Genomic DNA, 27,984 nt, shown 5'->3' on the forward strand with positions numbered 1-27,984 from the left:
ATTATGTGTATCGCTGTCAGTGACTTTGATTAGACCTCAGTATAATTACAAAACTACAAGAAAATTAAGAGAACCAGCATCATCAATTTTTAGATCTTAAATGCTGTCTTGAGGCACTGCAATCAGCACTTCTCCATCTGGTACCACTGTGACTATATCTACTGTATGTAGAGAAATACAATGTCATCATGTCCTGCACTGGGCATCTCTTGTTACATTTTTAATGGATGCCTTGTGTTTATACCATTCAGAATGGTGTTTCTGTAAGGAGAAGTATTGAGGATGCCCTAGTATTCTGGGATAACAATTTGAATATAGACACTATATGGTGGATTATGAAAATGGTGGAAGTCAATCTGACCCTATAAAGTGATAAGGACATGGCCAAACTAGCACATCTAGCCAGGGAAGTGACTGAAGTCAGTATCCAGCCTTGTTTCATCACCTACCAGGAGATGAAACAAGAGCGGGCACCAGGATGCCCCCAAGGACCACATGAGTTGCCCGAAGACCTGTTCTAAAAATAGCAAAACTCACCAGTGAGCAGCGTCTAAAATTTAATTTTATCCTGTTGCTATTCTTCTTTAATCACATTTACATTAATATAGATTTGAAAATGACAATATCTAAAAAAAAAAAGCATTAAAAACATGTTTTTTATACATGAAGTTTAGATAAGTTTAGGAGGGCGTTTCAAACTGGTAGCCCTTCGTATGGCTCAGTACCCGTGAAGTAGCTCTCAGTTTCAATAAGGTCCGTGACCCCTACCCTAGGTTATAGATTAAAGCGCATTCCCAACAGTAGATGGCAGTGTGCGTTTTCGCGTTGGTCTTCATCAGGTACATATGATACTGAGGAGGAAGAAGAGCGGTAGCAGGCAAAAATAATAATGGCGGAGTACGCGAAGGTGCAAAAGGGATCGCTCAAACTTAAAGGAACTGGTGATATTTCGTCGGGGAAAAAGTAATTACTACATACCGTAATATCTATGAAGTGTAGATACGTAACTGTCAGCATGGTTTTTGTGGCGGACTTGCCACAGAAGTCGGGTATAGAAATTTAGACCGAATGTTTTGTGAAGCTAACAGACCGCGGTGTTTCTCCTCTCTGTCTGTCATTTGGCATCATTATAGGAAGAAAAAGAAAGACAAGGAGATGAAGCAGCGCTTGGAGCAGCAGATGATGACGCAGAAAGAAGAGCCAGAGACCAAGAAAGGGTACATGGATAAAAGAACTCCAGCCCAAATAGCGTTTGATAAAATGCAGGAAAAGAGGGTAAGGTTAATGGCTGTATTCACAAAACGGCATTTTAATGCCCAATAATTGTATCTGTAGTACTTAGACTAGATCGCGACACTTTATCTTGACCTTGCTGTCAGCTGTAGTTTCATAATGACGTTCCATGATAACCCCATTGTGATCAGATGGGGCACAATAATTAGGCCTTTTAAAGAACCTGAAATTGTATTGCAATATGCATATATCGAGTTTTGCTGTAAGACTCCATTAAACTTGATGATAACGCAAATAGGGTAGGGTTATCCATCCTTGGTTTACAATGATTACTTTTAATTTGTTGAATGAAGTGTATTCCTGAACATTTGTCGTACTTTCCTTATTTGTCTTAGTTTCCTTATATATATATTTAAAATCACAATTTTATTGTCATCTACTACAGCAAATGGAAAGGATTCTGAAAAAAGCGTCAAAAACACACAAACGAAGAGTTGAGGTAAGAAATTTATGTTGGAATAAAATTGATTCACTTATGCATGAACCTCAAAAGTTATCAGTGGAAATACAGAATAATTTTAATGTTATGCAAAAGTGGTTTTGTATATAAAATGTATTATTTTTATTCAGGATTTTAATCGGCACCTGGATACCCTAACGGAGCATTATGATATTCCCAAAGTCAGCTGGACAAAATAAAATGGAAGATTATTGGAGTCTTTGGAATAAACTGATGGAAGTTTGTCATTTCTGATTAGTTGTCTTGCAACAAAACAGCTTGGTTATGTAATTTTAGATATTCTGAATATTGTCCATTGTAAAATGATGGCAAGAATGTGTAACATTTTTATGCTTTGAGTGTGACTTTGTGAAATAAACAGACTTGGGAAATGTCCTCTGACAATTTGATGTGCTTTTTACTTTAAAAGAAACATATACTCACTGGTCACTTTATTAGGTACACCTTTTCAACTGCTCATTGCAGCAAATATCTGATCAGCCAATCATATGTCAGCAGCACAATGCATACAATTATATGGATACAGGTTAGGAGCTTCAGTTAATGTTTATTTCGAACATCAGAATGGTTTTTGGTACCAGAGGTGGGTATGAGTATTTCAGGAACTGCTGATCTACTGGGATTTTAACACACGATCATCTCTGGGGTTTACAGAGAATGTTTTTGTTTTTCAGCCCAATCTAGTAAGACGTAGTTCTCTGGACTGAAATGCCATGTTGATGGCAGAAGTAAAAGAATGGCCAGACTGGTTCAAGCTGATAGAAATGCAACAGTAACTCGAATAACCATTCATTATAATCAAGGAATGCAGAAGAGCATCTCTGCATGAACTTTGAAGCAGAAGGGCTACAGCAGCAGAAGACCACACCAGGTGCCATTCCTGTCAGCTAAGAACAGGACACTGAGGCCACAATGGACATGGGCTCACCAAAATTGGACAATGAAAGATTGGAAAAACATTGCCTGGCCAGATGAGTCTCGATTCCTGATGTGACATTTAGCTGGTAGGGCCAGAATTTGGTGTAAAAACATGAAAGCATGGCTCCATCCTACCTTGTATCAACAATTCAGGCTGCTGGTGGTCGTTTAATGGTGTGCTGGTTATTTTCTTAGCAGTTTTAGCCCCTTCGTATGAAATGAGCATCGTTTAAATGCCATAGCCTACTTGAGTATTGTTGCAGACCATCCATATATGACCAGAGTGTAGCCAGCATTTAATGGCTACTTCCAGCAGGATAACACACCCTGTCACAAAGCTCATATCATCTCTGATTGGTTTCTTGAACATGACAATGAGTTCACTGTACTCAAATGGCCTCCACAGTCACCAGATCTCAATCCAACAGAGCATCTTTGGGATGTGGTGAAACGGGAGATCATGATGGTGCAGCCAACAGATCTGCAACAACTGCATGATTGCACCATGTCAACATGGACCAAAGTCTCTGAGGAATGTTTCAGGCACCTTGTTGAATCCATGCTATGAAGAAGGCAGTTCTGAAGGCAAAAGGGGGTCCAACCTGGTACTAGCAAGGTCTAGCTAATTAAGTGTGCAGTGCCTATATTCTATTTATCCAATTTAATGTAGTCCAGCCGTAAGTTAAAATTATTGGTAAACGTTTCATTTTTGTCCCAGTTTTTAGATTTCTAATTTTAGTTCTTTTTTAGTATTATCTTTCTTAACTTTCTTTCAATTCCTCTGCCACATGCACAATAGTAAATGTTTAAATTATGGATAGTCTTAGACTGCTTAAAATGAAATACAAATATTGAATCAAATACTTTTGCATGAATACAAAAATGACTCATCATAGCAACAAACATGTTTGTCCCATTATTTTGTACTTTGAAACAAAGCAGTGACATAAAGATAGCTTTTACAATATAGCCATGTGTAAGGATATTATATACACTCACCTAAAGGATTATTAGGAACACCATACTAATATGGTGTTTGACCCCCTGTCGCCTTCAGAACTGCCTTAATTCTAAGTGGCATTGATTCAAGAAGGTGCTGAAAGCATTCTTTAGAAATGTTGGCCCATATTGATAGGATAGCATCTTGCAGTTGATGGAGATTTGTGGGATGCACATCCAGGGCACGAAGCTCCCGTTCCACCACATCCCAAAGATGCTCTATTGGGTTGAGATCTGGTGACTGTGGGGGCCATTGTAGTACAGTGAACTCATTGTCATGTTCAAGAAACCAATTTGAAATGATTCGAGCTTTGTGACATGGTGCATTATCCTGCTGGAAGTAGCCATCAGAGGATGGGTACATGGTGGTCATAAAGGGATGGACATGGTCAGAAACAATGCTCAGGTAGGCCGTGGCATTTAAACGATGCCCAATTGGCACTAAGGGGCCAAGAAAACATCCCCCACACCATTACACCACCACCACCAGCCTGCACAGTGGTAACAAGGCATGATGGATCCATGTTCTCATTCTGTTTATGCCAAATTCTGACTCTACCATTTGAATGTCAGTAGTGGAGAGAAGAGTGATGTCAAAACTGCTTTTTGGACCACTATAGTCCTTTGCTGTATTTATGTGAAAGATTGAGGGGTTTTTTCTTGCTTTCATTACTTCTTATAATGAACAAAGAGATTTTTCCACAAAGGGATCAATAACGTTCAATCTTATTCTATCTCATCCTATCCTATCCATGACATTCATCACTCAGTATGCAGAAATAAAATGAGGTAAATGTATTTTGTTGATAATAACAAATTAGAATAACAATAAGATTTATAATCTTAGTATAAAAATGGTGTGTCATATATGCACTATAACTACAACTATATTAAGTAGCTTGTCGGCTAAAGTCGTTTATCAATGTTAGCTTACACTGACTGACCAAATGTGTTTTTTATGAGTTAAAATATTTTTTAAAAAACTGGAAATGTTGAAAACAGAACACGGCTGATTCCCGGAAGTAGACGTGCTTCAGCGCCGCGTTTCTTTTCGGCTCAACTTCCGCTTCCGGCGCGTGACGCTGTCTGACATTTTCCTCCCGTTACCGCTGCTGCGCTGGATGCGTCCGTAGTACTTTTAGATGGGATCTCAGATTAAACAGTAGCGTTGTATAGCATACCTTGAAAAATTTGGCGCTAGTCTTCTGTCTCTCACTTTAGGAAGTGTAGAGGAAGACAGGATGTCGGCCAGCGCGGTTTATGTCTTGGACCTAAAAGGCAAGGTAAGGAAGTGGACGGAGGAGCCGTGATGGTGATACGCCGTCGGTAGCCGTTTCTGCTCAGGTCCGCTGTCCGTTACATATGCTGCCTAGTCATGAAAATGCCGTCAACTCGTGGTTTTGTGTCAGTTTTAAAAGGAGGAAGTGGCGTGTCTCTGAGGTACTCTTATAGTTTTTCTCCGAGAATTCAGGGATATCTCCTCATGTTCGATACATACAAGTTTACAGCTAGCTAGTCATTTAGCTTAACAGCTTAAGCACTTACTTTCAATCTTAATTAGCTGCTTACATACATATTACTGAAACATACCAACCAATGTGCCCCTTTGCAAGAAATAAGTAAAATTAAATAAGTAAAATAAGTAAGTAAATGGGAAGTGAAATCGTGCTTGCGGTTTCTAAGGAAATGCTTATTTGCGCAGATGTCGCCTGTACTCTTCTAAGAAGGCATAGTCACAATACCTGAGCTTTAAAGAAGCAGATCAGCGCATCAGTTACATTTCATCCGCCTAACCTGCGAGCCTGAGAGGGTCAGTACAGTGAAGTCAGATTACAAAAGTGATCATGTATGGAGCCGGGTGACAAAAACGTCATTTCCTAAGTGTGACATTTTCTCAGTAGCCGGAGCAGATGGGATGTAGGAGATGGCTGTCAGCTAAAGAAACCTTTTTGTTTATGGCTTAAGACATGCAGATTAAATTAATATATGTGGTGTATTTCACAATAAATGCCTTGAGTTACATTGCGGAACAGTAGTGCCATAATGAACTAAGCTGATTTAAAAGTTAACTGGTTCTAAAACTTAATACATGTAAGATTTTAATACTGTACATGTAAATTTTAGATATGTTTATTATTATTATTATTATTATTATTATTATTATTATTTTTATTATTCCTGTGGTTCCCACGTGAAGTTATTACAATCCTTTTGGAGAGTACTCAGATATTTATAACTTCAAAAATTCTGGAAATTTGTTTTTATAATAAATAATGTAAATTCAGTGTTAGTTTAAAAGTAATAATGATATCAATGTTAATGTGTTTACATTAGTATCATAATGCTGCACTGGGTGGTCATCAGTTGACAAAGCTGAAATACACCTTATGTTCTGACCTCATACTGCCCCCAAACAGGTCCTGATTTGTCGCAACTATAGAGGCGATGTGGACATGTCCGAAATCGAGCATTTCATGGCCATCCTCATGGACAAGGAAGAGGAGGGAACCTTGTCCCCGATCCTGGCTCACGGTGGTGTCCGCTTCATGTGGATCAAGCACAACAACCTGTACCGTATCCTAACACTGCTGATGCTGCGCGTTCAGGGCCGTGATGTGTGAAGTGACGCGAGAGTGCCAGCGAGGTGTGTCACATGATGACATCATTTGGAGATTTCAGAGTTTAGACGTCTAACTGGTTTGGACTTCATAGCGGTGCTTTGGTAAATCCAAGAAAACAAAAGTTACACATTTTTTGTTATATATATGCTGTGTGTGTGTGTGTTTATTCCTGTTCTGAATTTGTTGTTGGAAGTTAGCTGGATGGATGGAATACTTGACCTAGTAATATTTGAGATTTCTCCACTGCATTCTGCAGGCTGTAGTCCTGTCCTGCAGGATGAAACCTCTGTCAGACATAGCTAATGAAATGTCAGATAATTTTTTTTACATAAGTACCAGCAATGTCTGTTTTTCCTTTAACTTCATTTTAAATCAGTTGTTGCCACATCGAAGAAAAATGCTTCTGTATCCTTGGTGTTTTCCTTCCTCTACAAGATAATCCAGGTGAGTAGAGCACATGTGTCTATACGTTCTTGGAACTTTCTAGTTCAGAAAGTCTATAGGTAAATTTGCTTAAATAGTGAACAATTATGTTTTATTCATTTAGCTTTTAGTGTTAGAAAATGCAGCAGGGTGTTCAGTGCAGGTTAAAATACATATGTTGGTGCACATCAGTGTATTCAGAACTAAAAATGTTTGCAAAGCATTCATGCTTGTTGAAGTTTTATTTGCCTGTAATTTTTCTTTTGGTCTGTCCCCCTTTATGGCCTGAACGTTCAGTCACTTTCCTGTTTAACATGTTCGGGGACATGATCACCCTCTGTCCTCAATTCATTTATCTTTCTGTTTACTGATGCATGTTTTAGGCTGCTCTCTGTAGCTATATAACCTAAGGATAATTTTTTAACCCAGCTTGTGATATTGTATTTTTTTGTTTATTACTGTCCTACTGCGATAGGACAACACAAGAGAGAACAAGGAGCTCTAAACAGCAAAGTCTCTTAGTGGTAAAATCCACCTACAGGTGCCAGCTGGAGGGAATGACTATTGGGAGTTTTATATTCATGTCAAACAAAAGCAATTTTAGTGAAGAAAAAGCAGTGACATAACAATCAGACCCACAGGCATGATTCCTATAGCAATACTACTTTTTTTCTCCAGTTGAATTAAGTATAATGTTTTCTATTCTAATAAGACAGACACAATGAGTTTATGGAGGGTTAAGCGCGTGATGCAGACTTCACTGCCATCAGCAGCAGAGCATGTGAGCGGAGTGCAGCGGTGAGAATTTCCGCTCCTCTATCACGAGGCTGTTGGCTCCGCCTGCTCCTCCGCTCTAATTCGCACTAAGCTGCTCCCTTCAACACCGCTCCTCGCTCCACTAAAATTTCCTCCCGCTCCAGTCAAATCGCTCCACGCTCGCTCCAATTTAAAAGAGGGACAAATAATCTGCATGCCTAACAAATGTCACCTTAAACCGAAGCCTTATGTCATAAAGAAATATGAGCAACGGCAACATTGCCAGTCAGAACAGAAAATATTTATTTTTAAGCAACCTATCGGCAACAACGGACAGGTTTGGAAATGGCATTCCACACAAAAATAGGCTTAAAAATAAAGGAATCAGTGGGTTTAATAGCCTAAAGAATATACAGACACGTTTTCAATTCCTCAATTTTTTTCTGTGGATGCAGCACGTCTCTAAAATAAAATTTTACGTTACGTGAAATTAAAAAAAAATCTTATTAGACCTACTTTGAATGACAAAACGAATTTATTTGATTACCAATATTTACTTTATAGGCTTTTATACTTTAATTTACTTTATAGACTTGATATGCTACAACCATATAAAACTTGCACGCGTTTTGCTCTGGCTTCCGCTTGTTCGCGTAGCACACTCATGTTTCTGAGAAAAGTGATTCCAAAGTGAATCTTTACTCACTGAAACAGTTTCACCACATTGTTGTTCTTGCTGTACATTCTTGTCATCTATACGTTTGATAAGAATAGTACACTTGTATGATCTATCAGTTTCCTTTGTGAAATACTTTGCGAATTCCATCTCGGCCAATTTGTGTAACAGTCTTGATAATTGTACAGATGAATTCTGGGTAGATTTGGGCACGCCTCAGAATTGTAGTGTGAGCGGTATCGGAGCGAAATTGGAGCGAGACAAAGCGACCGCTCCAGCCTTAATTAGAAAACCCGCTCTGCGCTCTGACCAAATTCCGCCCGCTCCGCTCCTCGCTCACGCTTTGCTCCGCTCCGCTCACATGCTCTGATCAGCAGTGTCTGTGCAGACTGTGCATGCAGTCCTGATTGTGGATCTGTCTACTTGCATCCGTTGTGTCTACTGCACATATGCAAGGAATCAGTAGAGCATTACTAGGAGTATCCAGTAGGTGCAATCTGCTGGTCTGGTGGAATATCATTACTGTATGCATATGCTGACCGCGACTGTATACGTACACGGAAAAATGAATGTAGGCATAAATCCACGTGCCCGGCCGTGCGGAAACCGTAACGGCACACGGACAAGTGCAGTATGAACTGTGCTTTAGAGGTTTGATGGATTGCCGTGATACACAGGTGTTCTCAGAGTACTTCAAGGAACTGGAGGAGGAGAGCATCAGGGACAACTTTGTCATCATCTACGAGCTGTTGGATGAGCTGATGGACTTTGGTTACCCCCAGACCACAGACAGCAAGATACTGCAGGAGTGAGCTTCCGCAACTCTCTAAGTTCAGACCCTTGCTTGCCCGCAAGTTGTCTTCAGACAGTACCTCTGGTTGTTCCTTAAGATGTTGTGTTTGTATCTGTGTAGGTACATCACCCAGGAGGGCCATAAACTAGACACGGGGGCCCCGCGCCCCCCTGCCACTGTCACCAATGCCGTGTCCTGGAGGTCAGAGGGCATCAAGTACAGGAAAAACGAGGTCTTCCTGGACGTCATCGAGTCTGTTAATCTTTTGGTAGGGGGCTTTTTGTTTTGTACCAGAATTTTCTGTCCCCTCCCCCTTCCTGCACATTAGAAAGCAGAAGAGTCCCCCATATGCCTTCTTGGCACCCTTGAGCCTGGATGGCCAACTGACCCCGCCTTCCTCCGCAGGTGAGCGCCAACGGGAATGTGCTGCGCAGTGAGATCGTGGGCTCCATTAAGATGCGTGTCTTTCTGTCGGGGATGCCTGAGCTGCGCCTAGGCCTGAACGACAAGGTCCTGTTTGAGAACACTGGCCGTGAGTTCATTTGCTTTCACCTTCGAGCCAATCCTCTAACTAGTGTGCTATTGTTGTCTCCTCTTGTGTGTTTGTTTGCCGGCAGGGTTGCTGCTAGATGATCAAATGGCTGTGCTTAAAAAATAAAAGCAAATATGAAAATGAGAAACAACACTGCTTATGTTCTGCAGTCTTGAGTTTTCTTCTATAAGAAAATAAACAAAATAACAGAAGTAGACTGTTGTGAAGGAGCCACATGGTGAAACAAGACCTTCAGTCATATACCCAAATGTAGCTTCTTCCTTTATACTTAGTTTTTTGGTAGTAAGGTAACATTTTAGGGCGCTTTTCCACCGCACCAGGTGCCATACTTCATACACGGTACTCTTGGTACTTTTCCCGTTTCCATTGACTTCCGGTCGAGTACCAATACCTAAAGTTACTAACCAGCTGGGGTACTTTTTTGATACTTTGACAAAACAGACCCTGAACTGTCCAGCAGTTGAAATCCCGTATCAGGCAAGAATGGGACAACATTTCACTTTCAGAACTTCAGCAACTGGTCCCCTCAGTTCCCAAACGTTTGCAGAGTGTAGTTAAAAGAAGAGGTGATGCAACACATTGGTAGACATGCACCTCACCCTAATTTTTTTAAACATTGCTGGCATCAAGTTCAAATTGAACATATATTTGTCATAAAACAATAGCATTTCTTTTGTTGTCTTTGTTCTTTTTTCAGTTAGATTAGTATTAATATGGGTTTATATAATTTGCAAATCATTGCATTCTGTTATTTACATTTTGCACAACTTTTTTGGAAATGGGGTTGTATACAATATAGTATTTATTTTTTTTATTAATCATCATTTAATATGTGTAGTTTTTTAAGATACAGTCAGCCCTCGTGCATTCGCGCTTCGTAATTCACGAAGTCACAGATTCGTGAAATATCATTGGAACCGAACTTATTTGCATCTGATTTTTTCATATAAGAACATAAGAAATTTACAAACGAGAGGAGGCCATTCGGCCCATCAAGCTCGTTTGGGGAGAACTTAACTAATAGCTCAGAGTTGTTAAAATCTTATCTAGCTCTGATTTAAAGGAACCCATGGTTTTAGCTTCCACTACAATAGCAGGAAGACTATTCCATACTCTAACTACACGCTGTGTAAAGAAGTGCTTCCTCAAATTTGTTTTAAAATGTTCTCCCGCTAATTTCCACTTATGGCCACGAGTTCTAGTATTTAGACTAATATTGAAATAGTCATTTGGCTGAACAGCATCCAGACCCGTTAGAATCTTATAGACCTGAATCATATCCCCCCTTAGTCTCCTTTGCTCAAGGCTAAACAGATTCAGTTCCGCTAACCTCTCCTCATAAGACATTCCTCTAAGACCAGGAATCATTCTCGTAGCTCTTCGTTGCACCTTTTCCAAGGCAGCAATGTCCTTCTTGAGGTATGGTGACCAAACCTGCACACAGTATTCTAGGACATATATGCGAAATCCTCAAAAAACCCTTGTTTATGATTAATTTTCGTAGTAATTTTTAAGTTTTCATGCTTTTAAGTGTAAAATTGGTAAGAAAAAAATAGTTAATGAAGATTCTACTGTGTTTTGGGGGAAAGTTCAAGACATACAATATAAATCAGTTTAAAAAAAAAAAATCCCTTAAAAACGTGACTTTCTTATGGAAACGTTCCTTTTTATGTACATTATGTCTCATTTGCAACGTTTATTCCCTTTGGAATGCTAATGGTTACATAAATATAAAAAAATAGTTCATTTACTATTTCGTAATAGTAAGTTAACGTTAATGTAAACATTTGTTTCTTTTTTTCGTGGTTAGCGCACACATAGTATTTTTACAACTTATTATTTCTGTACATCTTTACGTAATTTTTAATTGATTGAACACCTGTACCCTGTACGTACAGTACATGTTTCCTTTACGTATTTTATTTAATTGTACCTTGGTTACGTATATGACTTCTGTTGATTAGTTTACAGTCCTGTTTGTTTACTCATTTTACCTTACTGTGAATGCAAAAGAAAACACCAGCCAGTGTTCTATGAATTAGTAGGGGTAACATTAGTATACTGTACTGTAATGTACTAGTGTCATAAATAGCCGCTAGGCAATACTGTACTCTATTTTTACATCAAACTTTTTTTTTTTAAAGGTAATTATAACAGTGTATAAGAGGTAATGTAGTTAATGTGTTTTGGGAGCATTACTGGGGTCATATTTAGGGTTTAAACCAGGGGTCTCAAACTCCAGTCTCGGGGGGCCGGAGCCCTGTGTAGCTTAGTTCTTAGTTCCACCACAAATGATTCAGCTCAAGAGCTGTGTGGTAATTAGCACAAGGAGTTGAATCAGGTGTGTTAAACGAGGGGAAACCAAAAACCGTGTAGGGTTCCGGCCCCCCAGGACTGGAGTTTGAGACCCCTGGTTTAAACTATAGAAATAAGCATATATTACGATTTTTAGTGACTCTACCAAACATCCGCGAATCCACCTCATTCGCGACGGGTTCTGGAACCTGGCGAATGTCCCAGGTCTGACTGTACATCTGTTTGTCATCCTGTCTGGTTTGCTGATATCCACAGGAGGGAAGAGCAAGTCTGTGGAGCTGGAGGACGTCAAGTTCCACCAGTGCGTGCGCCTTTCCCGATTCGAGAACGACCGCACCATCTCCTTCATACCACCAGATGGCGAGTTTGAGCTCATGTCCTACCGCCTCAACACGCATGTATGTACCGTAATGATGGAGGGGAGGGGGCGCGGTGACGTGTTAATGGCGTGTGCGTGTGTAATGGGCATTTGTGTAGCAGGTGAAGCCCTTAATCTGGATCGAGTCGGTGATTGAGAAGCACTCGCACAGCCGCATCGAGTATATGATCAAGGTGAACATCGCCCTCATTTTCACTGTAAGGGCACTTGCTGCTTTGGTAGCATGTGCTGCACCACCACCCATAGACCGATAATATTACAGTGAGAGACTTCCTGTCTGTCTGACCATGTCCTGTACATGTAAAAATGCAAGGTGCCCTAAGCTGGGTGTGTCGATTTGCTTTCGACTGCATTGATTTGATTTTTCACTCTGTGCAGACCTCTGAAACACAAACTTTGGTCTCCACCCGTTCCATAGGCCAAGAGTCAGTTCAAGAGGAGGTCGACTGCCAACAACGTGGAGATCCATATTCCTGTCCCCACTGACGCAGACTCGCCCAAGTTCAAGACCACAGTGGGCAGTGTGAAGTGGATACCAGAGAACAGTGAGATAGTCTGGTCCATCAAGTCGTTCCCGGTGAGCCTGAGCCTCACTGCAAGAAATCAGTACCCCTGAATTGAGCGTGTATGACTTTGTAAATATGTCAGATTTATGTTAAGTTTGTAATTTGACATCAAAGTATAGACATTGCAAAATGCAGTTTGGAACAATTGCAGACACATTATAAAAGTGCATAGTAAGCAATGGCAGCGGTACTACACGCCCCCGATCTGGGTTAAAACAAAATAAGGTGTCTTGGTTTACTTGATTTAACCTAATTTTAAAAACTTTAATACTTCCGACAATGGACGTTTTGAAAAGAAGACCGATTACGGATTTAGTCAGCGGTTTTTTCATATTTCTATAATAAGGATTGGTCCTTACAGCCATCTTTAACTATCAATACTTCATTAATTTGTCATTGAATGTCAATATAATACTAGTATTAATATGTTGCACAACTACATAGTCATGTAATTAAGGTAACGGCTAAAAAAAAAACTGTTTTAAAAACACTGACCCGAATCGATATCGGATCGGATCAGAACAGATTGGATCGAATCGTGATAATCGATTCTAAATCTTGAGAATCGGAATCGAACCGATTCTTGAAATTTGAATCAATACCCAGCACTAAGCATGACTATTTAGAGGAACAGGATGTTTGTATCTGGCATCACTTCATTTGTACACCTCCAGTATGTTTTTCCTGTGACTCTGGTCAGTTCTAATTTGCAAACGTAATTTGCTGGAAGCCCTGACGGTGGCGCTGTCCCTCAGGGCGGTAAGGAGTACCTGATGCGGGCACACTTCGGGCTGCCTAGTGTGGAGGCAGAGGACAAAGAGGGGAAGCCACCCATCAGTGTGAAGTTTGAAATCCCTTACTTCACCACTTCTGGGATTCAGGTAGGTCCTGTAGTGCCCGACTCAGCCAATCAGGGTTTGTCTTCTCAAATTCCGTAGAACCTCACTCTGCCATAAGATGGCGCTCTTGCTTCATCAATGACCAGATATCTGTTTCTTAGGGCGCTTTGTTAGATCTCTGGTCAACTGAAATAATCTCTGATGGTGATTAGAGGGAATTAAGATCACAGTCTGAAATGAACGTATAGCACACGCAAATGTAAAACAGGGTGACATTTTCTGGAAATTTAAATGTTTCTTGTATTTTCCACCATAAAGCAATTCTGTTGTAGGACATGACCACTGAGAAAATGATGTAGGTGATGGATGCCTGGGTTTTACTGAGCTGCTGTGGGTTAAGTGTAGCTGTAGGTGTAGGCTGGGGTGCCGGGGGACCCAGTCCTTTCAGAGCACCGTGGTGCTTTGTGACTTGGAAAGCTGAAGTGTTGCTTTCCCGGTTCTGGGAGATTCCTGCTGTCTGCACTCTGGCCAGGTTCCCGGGAGGGTGTAATCAGCCTCCCCATCTACTGCCAGCGATCCAGCGCTCTCAGAGGAAGAATGAAAGGAAAGTCTTTTCATTTACGCTGGACTGAGGTGCCCCTCCAGCATTGTTTCCAATTTCCTGGTTTATAAAGAAGAAAAAACACACCAGTGAAGAAATTTCAGGCTTCATCAAAATGTGCTGTTAACTTTGCCTCCCCCAGCAGTAAAATAAATAACAGAGAAGTGTTTGAGTGAGGAACTTTTAAAGAGCGAGTTCGTGTTTAATGGGCGCTCTTAATCTGGCCTGCTGTTGGAAGGCCGCTCTCAGATACATGCCATCACGAGGCTGCATTAGCGTCACATGCTAACATGGTGTTATTTTCATCCTCAGTTGACGATACGATTGCACGTCTCTGAAGAGCATCTTCGCAGCCTGATGTTGGTTTTATTTTTCGTTATTCTCCAGGGCAGGTTTTTGTGCGCACGCTTCCTCTTTTCTCTGTAGTAAATCCTAAAAACGCGGTTCCCATCTCCTCCGTCCTTGTTAATTATCCGCGAGCTTTAATGCAGATGAGCGTCTCACACCAGCGGCTCCAGTCCTCACCCATGGACCGCTGCAGAATTGAGCGCGTAAATATGCGATGGCGCATGGGCAGCGCAGCATGCTGCCCAGCACGGTTTGCGACTTCTCCGATGTTTGCGACTTCACAGTCCTGCAGGAAGGCAGTGATGTGCCGCTGATTGGATGTGAGAAGACAGAGTACTTTTTCTTCTAGAATGATGTTCTTGTTATGTTCAATTTTTTGTTTTTATCTAAACTCGATTGACATCCATTGAATATTAGGCATCCCACACGGAACTGAGACCCAGAAAAACCACATTAGATTCGAATTTCTCGGTAGATGAGGAAGTTTTCACATATACGGAACATTTTTTAATCAAATAGAGCTGGCCGCTGCTCTTCCTCCTCTCATTATGATGTAGTGTTTATTCACATCTGCTGAGTTCATTGAAAGGTTAGTACTGCTTATTAACAACACGTGTTCCAGCTAGGGTTTAGTTAAGCAGTTTATCACCTTTACCAAAACAGCGGCTCAGATGTACGCCGGGCGAGAGCGTCAGCGAATGGCTGTTTCATCAGAATTAAACTTTCACCCACAGTGAGGTGTGGGGGGTCACTAGGCATTGAAAAGAGACGCTGGGGCCCAGTTTGGTCAGAAAATATGCAGTGGTGAGTCTGACTCAGAGAGCTTGTGTTCTGGTTAATTCTGATCCCTTTGATGGGTCAGCAGCACAGATCAGGGCTTCATTTATGGCTTTATAAGTGCCACTCAGAAGCCGTATGCGGAGTCCAAACCATGCGACGATGCACTGCACCACACGCATTCCTTGTGGCGTGTGGGGAGCTGCACACTGCAGTCGCTCAGCTGCTGACAGTGCCAGCCTGCTGGCCAGTGCTGCTGAAGTCTGTTTCCTCTGGTTGTTATAGCAACTTTCTGTGAAAGAGTATAAATGAGATCTTTCCAGGTAGCGCGAGCAAGCGCTCCCGGGGCAGTGATTAAAATGACGTCTCTGCTGAGGTTTCGGTGCTGCCGCTTTACCCGTTTTGAGTAGATTCTCAAGTGGCTGAGCTCTCATTCCAAGAGGCAGAAATAGCTGTTTTTCGCGGCTCCGCCAGTCGGCGATATCGAAACGCACGCTGTCAGCTTTGACTGGTTTACTGTGTCAGTACATGGTTTGGTTTCTGGTGTGCAGGCACAAATATTCAGGTACACGTTTGGCATTATTTGATGCAGAAAATGTCAACTAATTTCCAGGGACCCGGGGCTGTCACGAATCTCCACGCTGTACCAAGAACCTTCAGCACGCACCTGTAGGCTTTTCCGGTTCGTGTGTATCATGCTCTGCGTGTCACACGCATGATCTCCTGGCCCCTTTATTAAGTTTGTTAATATTTCTAATGAAACCTCTGATTATGGGAGTTGTGTGTGTGCTTCTCTGCAAAGGACCAAACCGTGCGGATGCCTTCGTGGAATTAGGAGGTTTCTCTACACAGTGAATCACCTCCTGGATTCTCTTCCTGTGTCTTTGAGCGAACAGGGCAATTTTGTTCTGAGCGATCTGCCAATGGCCGGGGCTCTGAGATGGTTTTGGCCGCGCAAGCTGCCCAGGTGATGACGAGTGCATTGAGGATGCGCTGCGCTGTCGCTCACCTCTGCATCGTAGATCGTAGATCGTAGACGGCCGTGATCGGCGTGCCCAGTGCCCGGTCATGCGCTCGACCTCGCGAAACCCAACAACTGACTTTCTTGGGAGTGGCTGTGGCAGTGTGGTGCCCTCGTGTGCTTCCTGCCAGGCTTTCAGCTGGCCGACCCCGGACACGTCCACAGGGGCCCGCCTCCTCTTACCCCATCTGCGCTTCCTCTGCACCTCCATTAGCCCAAAGCTCTGATTTATCACCCCCCCGGATAAAATATTTGCTTGCTGAAATAAAAATTTCACGCATATTGCCAGTGATTTGGCAGCCCCGGTGCTGGGCCGGCTGAACTGCGGGGCCCCAGAGTTGTTTACAGACTATCAAGTTTCAGTTTAGCTGTAACCATTTTCTCTGTTGCCAGCTGTGTAATACAAATGCTGCCCTTGTTCTGTTTTTATTAGTTTTTTTATATGGTCTCTAAATACTTAGAAAAGCAGAAATTAGAGATAACAGCATAACTGGCTGCAGCACATTTGTGTGTTTAAAACGTTTAATATGCTTGAAAGTGATTTTCTGTTTTGTTTAGCAAAATTAAACTCGTAAGGAACTTTGTCCTATGATTCAGTGCAGAGGATAATCATAGTAAAACTGTTGCGCGGATAACAAAATTGAAAGTTGAAATGTCTTCATAGAGATTTCATTTTCTGTCAGTCTGTTAATATTTGATCTGCGTTTCAGCTCTCCGGCAATGTGAAATATCAAGCAGAAGATCCTTATCTTTGATGAGGACGGATGGCAGTTGGCTTGCCTAGTAACCTCCTTGTTTAATAAACTTAATTGACACTAATTACAGAAATATAAAGTGCAGTTTATTGTAAATGACCATTAGCAGCTAGTTTTCCCCCCCAGAATTATAAATTAGATTTGCTTTTTTTTTCCATTTTATTGCATTTTTTTCAGCTTATGCAATGCATTGCCATGTGTAGAATAAGTTGTAATTTCACAAAAAAATTATGCAATGTTTTCTTTCCTTGGCCCCTGCAAACTCTGTTGTAGTTTCACAAGGAGAAGGGAAAAAAGCACATGTTTTATAACTAGTGAAAGGTGCCATTTCCCCAATTTCTATTAATACCTGCAGTTTCTTAACTACTACTTCTTCATATGTTGTTCTTTGCGGTACAAATTTCCCATGGTTTACTGGCACTGATTCTGAGTGATGTCCTGATGGCCTCAGCCCCAAGGCCTGTGCAGTGCAGTTAAAGTTGGAGCAGGCCCTGCCAGTGCAGCCAGTGCAGCCAGTGCTGATGCGTGGGTGAAAAGCACAGGCGCAGTGTCCTATACTGTCCATTGGACAAGCATGCAGCATTTGGCACACACCGTTATTCGCGGTCTGGGGTGACTTTGGTCAGAATCCACAGCGGGCACGACCATATAAGGCGAGAGGGCCCGCTGATGTGGCCTTCTGACCGTGACACTCCTGCATCACCTTTCAGGTGCGCTACCTGAAGATCATTGAGAAGAGCGGGTACCAGGCCCTGCCGTGGGTGCGATACATCACTCAGAACGGAGGTAAGGAAGTCTGCTCAGACCCCCCCCCCCCCCCCCCCCACTGCCCTTCTTACTGTTTAATCGTCACTCGTTCTCGGTACTTGGCTAATGTAACATCCACAGCTACATAACTTTAACCATTTGTCATGTGAAAATCTGATGACTGCCTCATCAGCACCATCTCTGTTCTGCTATTTATTACTGCCGTAAAAGTCAGTTTATGTGATTAAAAACTTTGCATTAGACATTTAAGCTAAGCTTTCTGTTCTTATTAAGCGCAGTCAGCTCTTTTGATATGGGTTTGTATCATGGATTAAACTGAGTAGTTAATTAGAGCATGGAATCTGAATTGGACATTGTTCGTTAAAACTATTTGAGTTACTGAGTTAGTTGAATGGACAGGCTTTTATTTTTGTTTATGCTGAATTCACTTGTTGAATCATTAATAATCCATCATTTAAAAAAGGGGCGAGTAGGAGCTTGGCGTCATGACAGATTGACGTTTCGCATGACAGATTGTGCTTGGTTCAAACGTTTTCGAAGCTTTCTCGGGCCCCCGTTCCGCATGTGCAATTGAGATCTGTGAACTTTTTTCGGAACAAAAATCACTAAACTGGCACATTCACATTCAGTCTATCCTTTTTGTAATGCCATTTGTACCCAACACTAGCTGTTCGAATTGTGGGATGTTTGTAGTTTCCATTCAGGAAATGTGTAAACAGATCCTGTAAAGTTTGTCCCTTTGCTGTACGCTGTAATTTATGACATGTTTGCATTCTTGAATACTGTTGTATTGTTAAATGTGGCTGTCTTGCGAACAAGGGAATAACATGCCGGCTGCAGAGGTGTGAGCACTCTGTGTGCAGCCTCAGTGCAGAGCTGGAGCACTCTGAGCACTCTGTGTGCGGCCTCAGTGCAGAGCTGGAGCACTCTGAGCACTCTGCTCGCGCCCCTCCGTGTTTCGCTTTTATTACAATCCTCATATCACAATAAAACAGCTGTTTTCTCACAATGTTCTTTTCCAGTCTCCGCCCGTCACAGACAGGAATCTGTAAAATTCATGTTTCTTAGCCCGCATAGTGGCAGTAAAATGGGCCGTTTTGTGCCGATGCCGTAGGTGAAATGTGAAAGTCAAAAACTTTAATAAATTATTTCTGGGTGGTCTGCTAGGAGAAGTGGAGAGTATGCGGCCGTCTCCCCTCGGTCCCGCTGAAGCCAGGGGTGGTTTGACTAGGTAGAGATGGTGGGTAAAATCCAAAATGCAGATTTAAAACATTAGGTCCTCCATACTTGGCCTGTTGAATTGCTGTGGGACTTAATCCTGCTGGACTGCATGTAAAAGCAGAAGAGTTTGAGCGACGCGAACTCCTGCTGCTGAACGCATTATCTTACATCCCCACCCCAGCACGTGATTTCTGAGCACTGTCTTGATCCAGTTATCTGTGCAGATGGCTAAGGGGAGCTCAGCCTGCCTCTGATTGGCAGGAAGGAAACGTCCAGACCGGATCGTTGTTCTTGGCTTCTTGGGGCCAGCTGTCCCACCCAGAACAAACGGCCTCCGCATGAATTATGCCTGTGAATGCAAACATGCAAGCCATGACCACCAGGCTGATGTATTAATCGCATACGATATCGACAAAAGGAAAGGATTAATCCTGGGAGGTCGCTTCTTGACAGGAAGTTTTTGTTTTGTATTCTGGCCGAAGAGGTTCCATCTCTGCTCCAAAGCGTCTCTTTTATTTCTCCATGTTTCTTTTCTGTTTTGTTTTTTTTCCCTCCCTCCCTCTCTCCCTCCCTCCCTCCCTCTCTCCCTCCCTCTCCTCACTGTCCAGCCGTATCTGCTCACGCTTCAAGTGTCAACACAAGACAGCCATCGTGACACTAGTGACGGCTTTTAGTTTACCAGCACTTTGTAGGGTGACTGACTGGCTGAGAAACTGCAGTCAATCCGCTGCCTGTCAGCTTTGTGCCGTTCGATTGCAGCCGGTGGCTTTTTTAATCCTGTACTTGAGTCCAGCTTTTTCTTCAGCTCGCCTGAGATGTGTGTGAGAGTGTCTCTAATGAGCCGGAAAACAAGAGGTCACATGCAAATATTTCACATGTATATGAAATGTTTTTTGCAACAAAAAGGATAAACCGAAAGTGCGTGGAATGCACTGGAACAGACTGCTGGCCTCCATTGGCACTGCAGAGTGGCACTGCAGAGAGACCCTGCCCTTGAGAGACTGAGCTGGGATCAGTGGATGACTCAGTGCAGCCCTGAGGGATGCAGCAGTTACGCCTCGGCTCTGAACCGTTTGTGTCAGTTAGCTCTCGTGTCAGTGTTATTACGAGAGTGTCGAGCAGCTCAGGAATGCGCGAGGGGGAGGGGGGCAGGAATATTTTCAATCTGCCCCTAATTAAATCAGTGTTTTACAGAGCTCTCCAGAGGCTAAGAACACTTTCGGCTAAGATGAGAAGTTTAACTTGACGTCCGCAGCCTTTCGAAAACTTTTCGTCGAATATCTGTGGTGAAACCGGTGGAGTTTATCACATTGTAGTGCATTCTGCATCTCACAGCACCATGATACGCAGCTTGTAATATGCAAATATGCCTCCAGCTGAACGTATCTGTCAGTGGGTGTGTGAAATATTTTTTGATTCCCCCCCCCCCCCCCCACATTCTACCTCCAGTAATCTCTGAAACCATGTGAATGATATGGAAATTCCCATTTGCTAAGCTTCATTAGGTCATGTGTTGACAGTACATGTTACACCTTAAAGACCCTGGTGTTTCATATATATACAGTATATGACAGTGGATTCAGGGGGAAACAAGTCCTTTCAGATTAGCAGGACAATATATATATTTTTATCTTGGCCAGTTATATATATATAGCTCCATATATATATAACTGGCCAAGATAAAAATATATATATTGTCCTGCTAATCTGAAAGGACTTGTTTCCCCCTGAATCCACTGTCATTGTCGTGACCCCTCATAGAAGGCGTCTAGGCTTCCTGCCAGTGCCATGTCGTGTCTGGTGGAGGTCTGCCGCATGTGACACTGCATGACTGGCATGTATGGCATAGCCATGTTGACTACCTGACACTGACCTCCCCAGAAATGTAACTGCGCATCACGACGGGCTCATCGGAACAACTGTGATTAGCCGGCTTGGTAGCGTCACAGCGTGCATGAAGATCTCATGCAAAAGCAGTGGTCGTGGTAAACTTCACACTGATTTTTAAGTGTGTGCGAGTTAATCTTGAAAAGGAGCAATCATTAAGATTGCAAAGCTTGCCAAGTCGTCTTTCCAGTAACAGAGTGGAAATGTTTTAGCAGAACTCACTACGCACTCACATAGTGTTTTGGTGATGTAATTGCAAAGTTACACAGACACAGCAGCGCACAAGCATTAATGCTCACAATGGCGTAAGTCACTTGCGTCGGCTACGCCGTCAGCTCCGTGCTGGAGACCCTCCCCTCAGTGCTGAGCACCACCTGCAAACCATGTCATGGTCTGTATTTTCCATATTTCGTATGGTTATTTAAAATCCACCCTAAATTGCACTGTGAAACTGTACCTCCCCCTCCCCAAATCTTTTTGACGGTGAAGAATATAGGGAGGACAGAAGAAGGATAGTGTATCTTTAGGTGTTTCGTAATACCACATACATAGCCTGGAATATGTTTTTTTTTTTACTGTTGTGTGATAATCACACTCCAGTGCTATCCTGCATTCCATGAATTTAAGCAGTATCTGCAAAATACCTTCACTGTAAATAGCTAATTATACATAATTATGTATAATGGCTAGTGTGTCAATTTTGCTTCACACTTGTTATGAAAGATGCCATGCTTTATCTGACGGCAGGCTAAAACAATGTGCGACTGGTTGGTCGCATGCAACAAGATTTGATGCATTTTGTGTAATGCGCAGTGTTTCAGCCAGAACACTTAAGGGGAAGGAAGGCAGAGAGGGATGCAGGGCTGATTTCATTTACGCTCTGGCTGAAGTATTTATCAGCGCAAATATTTGTCTTGGGAAAAATGGATCACCCTGAATGTGCTGTTATTTCCCCTCGTTTTTTCATTACGTACGGGACAAACAGCAACGATTCCAGCATCGACTTAATTGGCCGAAAGCTACTGACATTTAGATGGAGAAATGTTTTAAAGAAAAAACATAATCCGCATGTCTGGTGATGGGTCCGCTTTGACTGAAAGCTACACACACACATGTGAGAGATTTTTGCATGTTTCTTGCTTTAAGCAAAGGGGTGAGTCATTCTGTGGACACACTGTTTACTCTCTTGGTCGCTGTTTTTTTTTTGGGCAAAGTGAACAAGGAATTTTCAGGTTTGCACAGATTAACATCAATTAAAGAAGAACTGGCAGTGATCACATTTAATTGCACAATTTGGAGCACCGAACCTTTTCTTTCTTTGTCTTTCTTTTAGTCTTTATTCAAGCACCTCATCATAGCAGGTTCTGCAGGTAACGTTCATAAAGGAAAGCAACAGCTGCTTGAAGACAAACAAGTACTTTGCTCTAGCCAAATTAGATTTGAATAATTTGAAAATAAAACGTACAGGGTGCAAATTTTATTTTGTGTGGCATGGACGTGTAATGGTATGGAATTAGGTGTGGTAAACGTGTGTTGAAATACCAGGCAGCTAACTTTTGAGTAGTTATTCTGAGATGCTGTGAAGTCGAGGCTGTCTCCCGCTCACCATGTAGGTCTTCCTCCATAACGCTCTTCATGCATCTCCATGCTTCCCAGTGGAATCTTTATCACTGTGCTGATTGATATTTCTTAATGTGTCTCCTTAAATCAGAATAATTTGGTAAAGGACATTCGGGTAAACGTTGAAATCTCTTCAGTGCGTTTTGAAAAAATGTTCAGTTTGAGGTATGTGCACTATTTTCTTAGTGCCCCAAAGGTCCCCTAGCAACCGCACAAACTCTGTCCACTACAGACTCCATTCTAATTACTCTAATGTGGATGTGATTTAAAGGCCAATGAGAACCAGACTGCTTTGGCCTTCGCTGGGAACGAGAGTTTCGTCAGTTTGTCAGAGTATTCTATACTGTTCCGTTTCCATGACAAACTTCTCTTTAATGATTTTTTTCCCCCCAGTATGGAGGCTGTCCAGCCAGTAACTGTAAGCTTTGGAGGGACCACATTAAACAGATGTTACCACTTGTTTAGTCAAGTTTTAAAGCATTTCTATTTGCCATGAGTGTGACGCACTAAACAAGCCCATACACTTTTAAAGTTTCTTCTTTGTCTGTCACATTTACCTCAGAGTAAACTTTTTAAGACCCAAATGTGTAGAACGGATGTGAATTACATTAGAGCATAAAAAAGAAAAAACATTTTATTGCAACCTGTATTTACAAGGATCACGTCAAAAGATGGTCAAATGCAGCCGCATAAACTCATGTGCTGTTTTGGGGAAAGTCGAGGGAAATGTTAAGTAAACCTGCAGTGGGAACTGCAGCTGTAGGAGATATTTCTGCTCTGTGTGCTTTGTGTTCTCTGATAGGTGAAATGGAGGGGGGCGGAGGCTTGTAGGAGCCCAATGGATTTTTGATGGAGCGCAGGCGGAGTAGGGATATTTATATATGCCGGAAAGGGGGCGTGGCCAACATGGGGTACGGTGGTGTGGGCCTTGCAGAAATGCAGTCAACCAATGGTGGACATTGTAACCGTTTGCATGATTTGGTGTGTGCAATGCATGCAATATATACTATGTATGTGTATAATATATGCACAGGCCATGTTGATGCTATGTACTAATGTGTTAAATTCAGCAACAATAATGGATACTTTTGGCCTTGTGGTTCACTGACTTGCTGACCTTGTAGATAAACTAAGAAGTGTTTTTGTTTGACAGCCAATGGTATGTTATTTGTGATTGTGGTAACCGTTTCTTGCTACTGAGCTGGCCCAGTAATGCGGCACGTAACATTGCGTTTGAGGCTATGCGTGCTCAGGCCCTGTGCTCCGCATAACGGATTGGGAAAGACTCGGCGTGTGGTGACATGGGCAGCACGGCAGAATGGTGGAAAGGCTCACCGTTAGTCACCGCCATGAAGGCCCGGAGGCTCTGTGATGCCATCTTCCCATCTGGCGTCTTGTTTACTTCTCTCTTCCCCTTGTTTGGTACATAGCCTTGGTATTTAATCAGCGATCTTTATGGGCTTGGCGCGACTTTTGTCAAAACTTCACCTATCCCGACGTCTAGCCGATGTCGAAACGTTGGCTATCAGGAAAACTGGCACTTCTTAAACGGAGATTATTTCATAGTATCGTATACCTTCAGGCGGTCGACGGGTGTGCGTGATTATCCATGATCGAAAACTTATCTCTGCTCAATAAATGCCAGGTGTCAAACAATAAATATTCCAATACTTACTACACTTCCTTCATTATACATCCTTCCAGAATAAGTTTTTCCTGTTCTAATTTATTTAAATTACTTAATATTTAGAAAACATTTGGATTATGTATGTTAGTCTGATCAAAATCTAGATAGACTGAATAGCTAAAACATCATAACTAGAATTTTTTGCCCGCAAGTAGTTAATAGCTTATGTATTCTGGTCATGTTTAAGTCACAGTTTGGCAAAGTGTTTGTCTGCATATTCATTGTAATATTTTAAATCAAAGTTGAATCTCCCCAGAAAGCTGCATTCCAGTGGGTGGCTAAAAAATAACAATAAATGGTGTTAAGAATAAAAGCATTATTCTAAAATGATCAGAGGTATGTTTCAGGGCTGTTGTCGTTGACAAAAACGAAAAGTATAAGAAAACATTTTCATAAACAAATAAAATATATGAAAATGAGCTGCAATTAAACGAAAACTATAAGTATTGCTTCCCAAATTAACGGAAATAAAACCTTTAACATTAAAAGCAGTCATCACACATTTTAGATACCTTCATAATGCATTACAATTCATTCATAAAGTATTATATTATGCATTATGAATGCTGTATGAAGCTCTTATTCATAATGCACTATAGATACCTTCATAATGCATTATAATGGTCAGTATAAGCCATCGTAATGTATTATGGAGGTATTTATAGTGCAGTATAGATGAGAGCTTCATAGATGCCCATTTTGAGGACATTGGCACATAATGTGCACTTTGTATGCTAAATACTAATAAAACCACAACGAAAAGTACAACTAAATAGGATTTATTAATTGATAATAATATAAAAAAAAAAATTATTAAAATATCGAAACTATAGTAAAACTGGTATAGATGCCGGAACTTTGCTGGCTACCAAAATGTATCATTTTCATGGTCCATGTTCAGTAGCTGTTGACAGAGTAACGTGCTGTTGGCTATGGTCACATTTTAAAGGAATCAGTAGCAATTATAATACTAGTATACTGTACCTCCTGATCTTTTGTTATGCTGGGACATTTTAATTGTTGTGTTTTTATATATTCTTTTGTGGACGGTTAATTAAATATGCTAATTTCTAACTCTGTTTTACAGATTACCAACTCAGAACACAATAAGAGAAGCAAGAAGATTAGGCAGATGATGGACGTTTGGAATGTACATATTTAAGAAAAATGTTTGTGTGTCATGACCCTAGAGAAAAAAATTGATGCGATAATTCCATTCATGTTTAGCACTCTTTGAAGCAGTAAGCTACACTGTACCTCGAATTTTGCTCTCTCACCAACAATGCCAGATGTAGCTTAGTTCCAGTAATATTTTCAGACTTAAACTGTGATGCAGGGAGCTGCTGTGTTTAGGGACAGTCAGAAGGGCAAAGGAAATCAATGTACAATTTCAAATAATTCAAGTCATTATATAACTTGTGAAGGAGACTTGCAGTTTTCCAGGACATACTGTTTATATAGGTCAGTTTCAATGGCTCACTTTTTTAGTATTTCTGTTTGACCAAGTACAATGCAGTTATGAGTATTACAATGGTGTGTTCATGTGCACAAAACAATGTTTGCATCTAAGAACAGTGGCGCCTAAGTAATTTAAACAGCCAAATTATTTTGGCAGTCCAGTGTCAGTTATGTTTATGAACATGTAATTTAATGAACCTCTGTTTTATTTCAGTTTTACAGAACCATCTGGGTCTTTTTCTTTAAATGCTTTTTTTTTTTTGTTCTGATAGCTTTCTGTCGCAAAAGACGGTTTTACGCTGAGGAAGTCCCACCATAAAAGCGAGCGTTCATTGCAGTATTATTGCTGAGGGTGTCAGAATGGACGGCTGACCCACACTCCTGTCATCCAACCAGAGTTCCAAGTTGTATTCCTATTAGCTTGCAGATGTGGAAAAACTTGCTATAACATTCAAGTAATTAAATGAAGCAAGTGTCTGGCATGTGAAGCTCTGCTTGGAAGAGTGACAGGGAATCTGCTCTTATGAAATACAGTATCTCTTGTCTAGGTCAAAAAGTCTGTAATTAAATTTGAGAAGTAAATTAAGTTGTAGTGCACGTTTGACCATGACTGAAGTCATAGTCTGCGTCATTGTGCCAGGAGGTGTCAGTCGAACGTTTACCTCTCCCTCGTTTTTGTGCATTTTGCTAAACCAGTATGCTTTTTTGTCCTCTTTATCATTTATGGAGCTGGGGTGTGTCTCATGTACTGTAATACGTTGGAAAAAAAAAACCATTTCAAGAGAATGGAAGCAGATGTTAGCATTAAGATCCACTTACATCTCCTGACAAGCTGCCAAACCAGCAATTTTTTTTTTGGGTTGTAAAAGTAAAAACCAGAATGTTTGTTTACATTTCTGTAAGGCACCTCTCTCTCTGACCAAATTGCACCACTGAAATGCCATCCCGAATTTATCATCTAGACTTTATTAATTTTTTCAGAAATGTTAATGCCAAATAAAGAAAAGGACTTGTCACTTTAAAATGTCATCGTCTGACAGTCCCTTCCACACCGGCTTCCCTCCTGGATATTTGATCGCTCTTTAAGTGGTTATGACACGTGATTGATGAGTGACGATGGTTGGTATATCATATGAACGTCATGTTCAGACTGGCGCGGTAATGAAACTAACTGCTAAAACTGGTTGCCTTTGTTTCGAGGGTTGCATAATCCTGAAGCGATGGAACAGTCCTGCAGATGGGGAGAAACAGTGTTTCCTTAAATCTTTCTAAAGACTGTGGCCCAAGTTTCACCTGTATGTGGCCTGTATCGTACTCTTCAATTGTTAAATTTACGTCATTGTTGAAGTAATTTTTAGTGAATAATTTGTAGGAAGAAAAAAATGGAAACGATGCTTTCGGGAGCAAAAATGTCACTTTCTGCCATGTAACTTCTCTATCACTGTAAGAATCATTAACGACCAAGCATGCATTTGGTATGTAAGCATTTCATTAAAGTAGTTTTCTGATAAACCTTAAATGTCTCTCCTGGTTTGGTATTTGCAAAATCAAGATATCTTCATGATCTCTTCCTAGCTGATTTGTGTAATACATTAACCGATTGACCATTACATTAAATAACATTCTGCTCATGCCACCAAAACAGCTCTGACCCGTCGAGGCCTGGACTCCACAAGACCTCTGAAGGTGTCCTGTGGTATCTGGCACCAAGGCGTTAGCAGCAGATCCGTTAAGTCCTGTAAGTTGTCAGGTGGGTCCTCCATGGATCGGACTTGATTGTCCAGCACATCCCACAGATGCCTCATCAGACTGAGATCTGGGGAATTTGGGGACCAAATCAACACCTCAAACCTTTTTCATGCTCCTCAAACCATTTCTGGATAATTTTTGCAGTGTGGCAGGAAGAATTATCCTGCTGAAGAGGCCACTGCTATCGGGGAATCCCATTGCCATGAAGGGGTGTACTTGGTCTGCAGTAACGTTTAGGTAGGTGGCATGTAGCAGAGTTACACCCACATGAATGCCAGGACCCAAGGTCTCCCAGCAGAACATTGCCCAGAGCATCACACTGCCTCCGCCGGCTTGCCTTCTTCCCATAGTGCATCCTGGTGCCATCTCTTCCCCTGCTAAATGACACACACACACCCAACCGTCCACATGATGTAACAGGAAACGTGACTCAGACCAGGACACCTTCTTCCATTGCTGTGCTCCAGTTCTGACACATGCCCATTGTAGGTACTTCAGGC

General features: G+C 41.7%; 2 protein-coding genes across 3 annotated transcripts; both read left to right on the forward strand.

Annotated features, from left to right (window-relative positions):
* Positions 1–805: 805 nt before the first annotated feature.
* On the forward strand, positions 806–2,128 carry fam32a (family with sequence similarity 32 member A). The gene is made up of 4 exons (XM_023843914.2): positions 806–963; positions 1,134–1,275; positions 1,679–1,732; positions 1,864–2,128. The coding sequence occupies exons 1-4, from the start codon at positions 890–892 to the stop codon at positions 1,930–1,932; spliced, it is 339 nt and encodes a 112-aa protein (XP_023699682.1). The 5' UTR covers positions 806–889; the 3' UTR covers positions 1,933–2,128.
* Positions 2,129–4,733: 2,605 nt separating this feature from the next.
* Positions 4,734–27,254, forward strand: LOC111860263 (adaptor related protein complex 1 subunit mu 1). Of its 2 annotated transcripts, none has more exons than XM_023843777.2 (12): positions 4,734–4,953; positions 6,088–6,244; positions 6,668–6,735; positions 8,824–8,954; positions 9,060–9,207; positions 9,345–9,471; positions 12,064–12,206; positions 12,286–12,360; positions 12,606–12,764; positions 13,509–13,634; positions 17,805–17,880; positions 25,365–27,254. In XM_023843777.2, exons 1-12 carry the CDS (start codon positions 4,912–4,914, stop codon positions 25,385–25,387), a joined length of 1,275 nt encoding a protein of 424 aa, XP_023699545.1. In that variant the 5' UTR covers positions 4,734–4,911; the 3' UTR covers positions 25,388–27,254. The 2 variants fall into 2 exon arrangements, with proteins under 2 accessions (XP_023699545.1, XP_023699546.1); XM_023843778.2 differs by having other exon boundaries at positions 4,735–4,953; positions 12,289–12,360.
* Positions 27,255–27,984: the final 730 nt, after the last annotated feature.

Source organism: Paramormyrops kingsleyae, chromosome 15 (assembly GCF_048594095.1).
Source record: "Paramormyrops kingsleyae isolate MSU_618 chromosome 15, PKINGS_0.4, whole genome shotgun sequence".
NCBI lineage: Eukaryota > Metazoa > Chordata > Actinopteri > Osteoglossiformes > Mormyridae > Paramormyrops > Paramormyrops kingsleyae.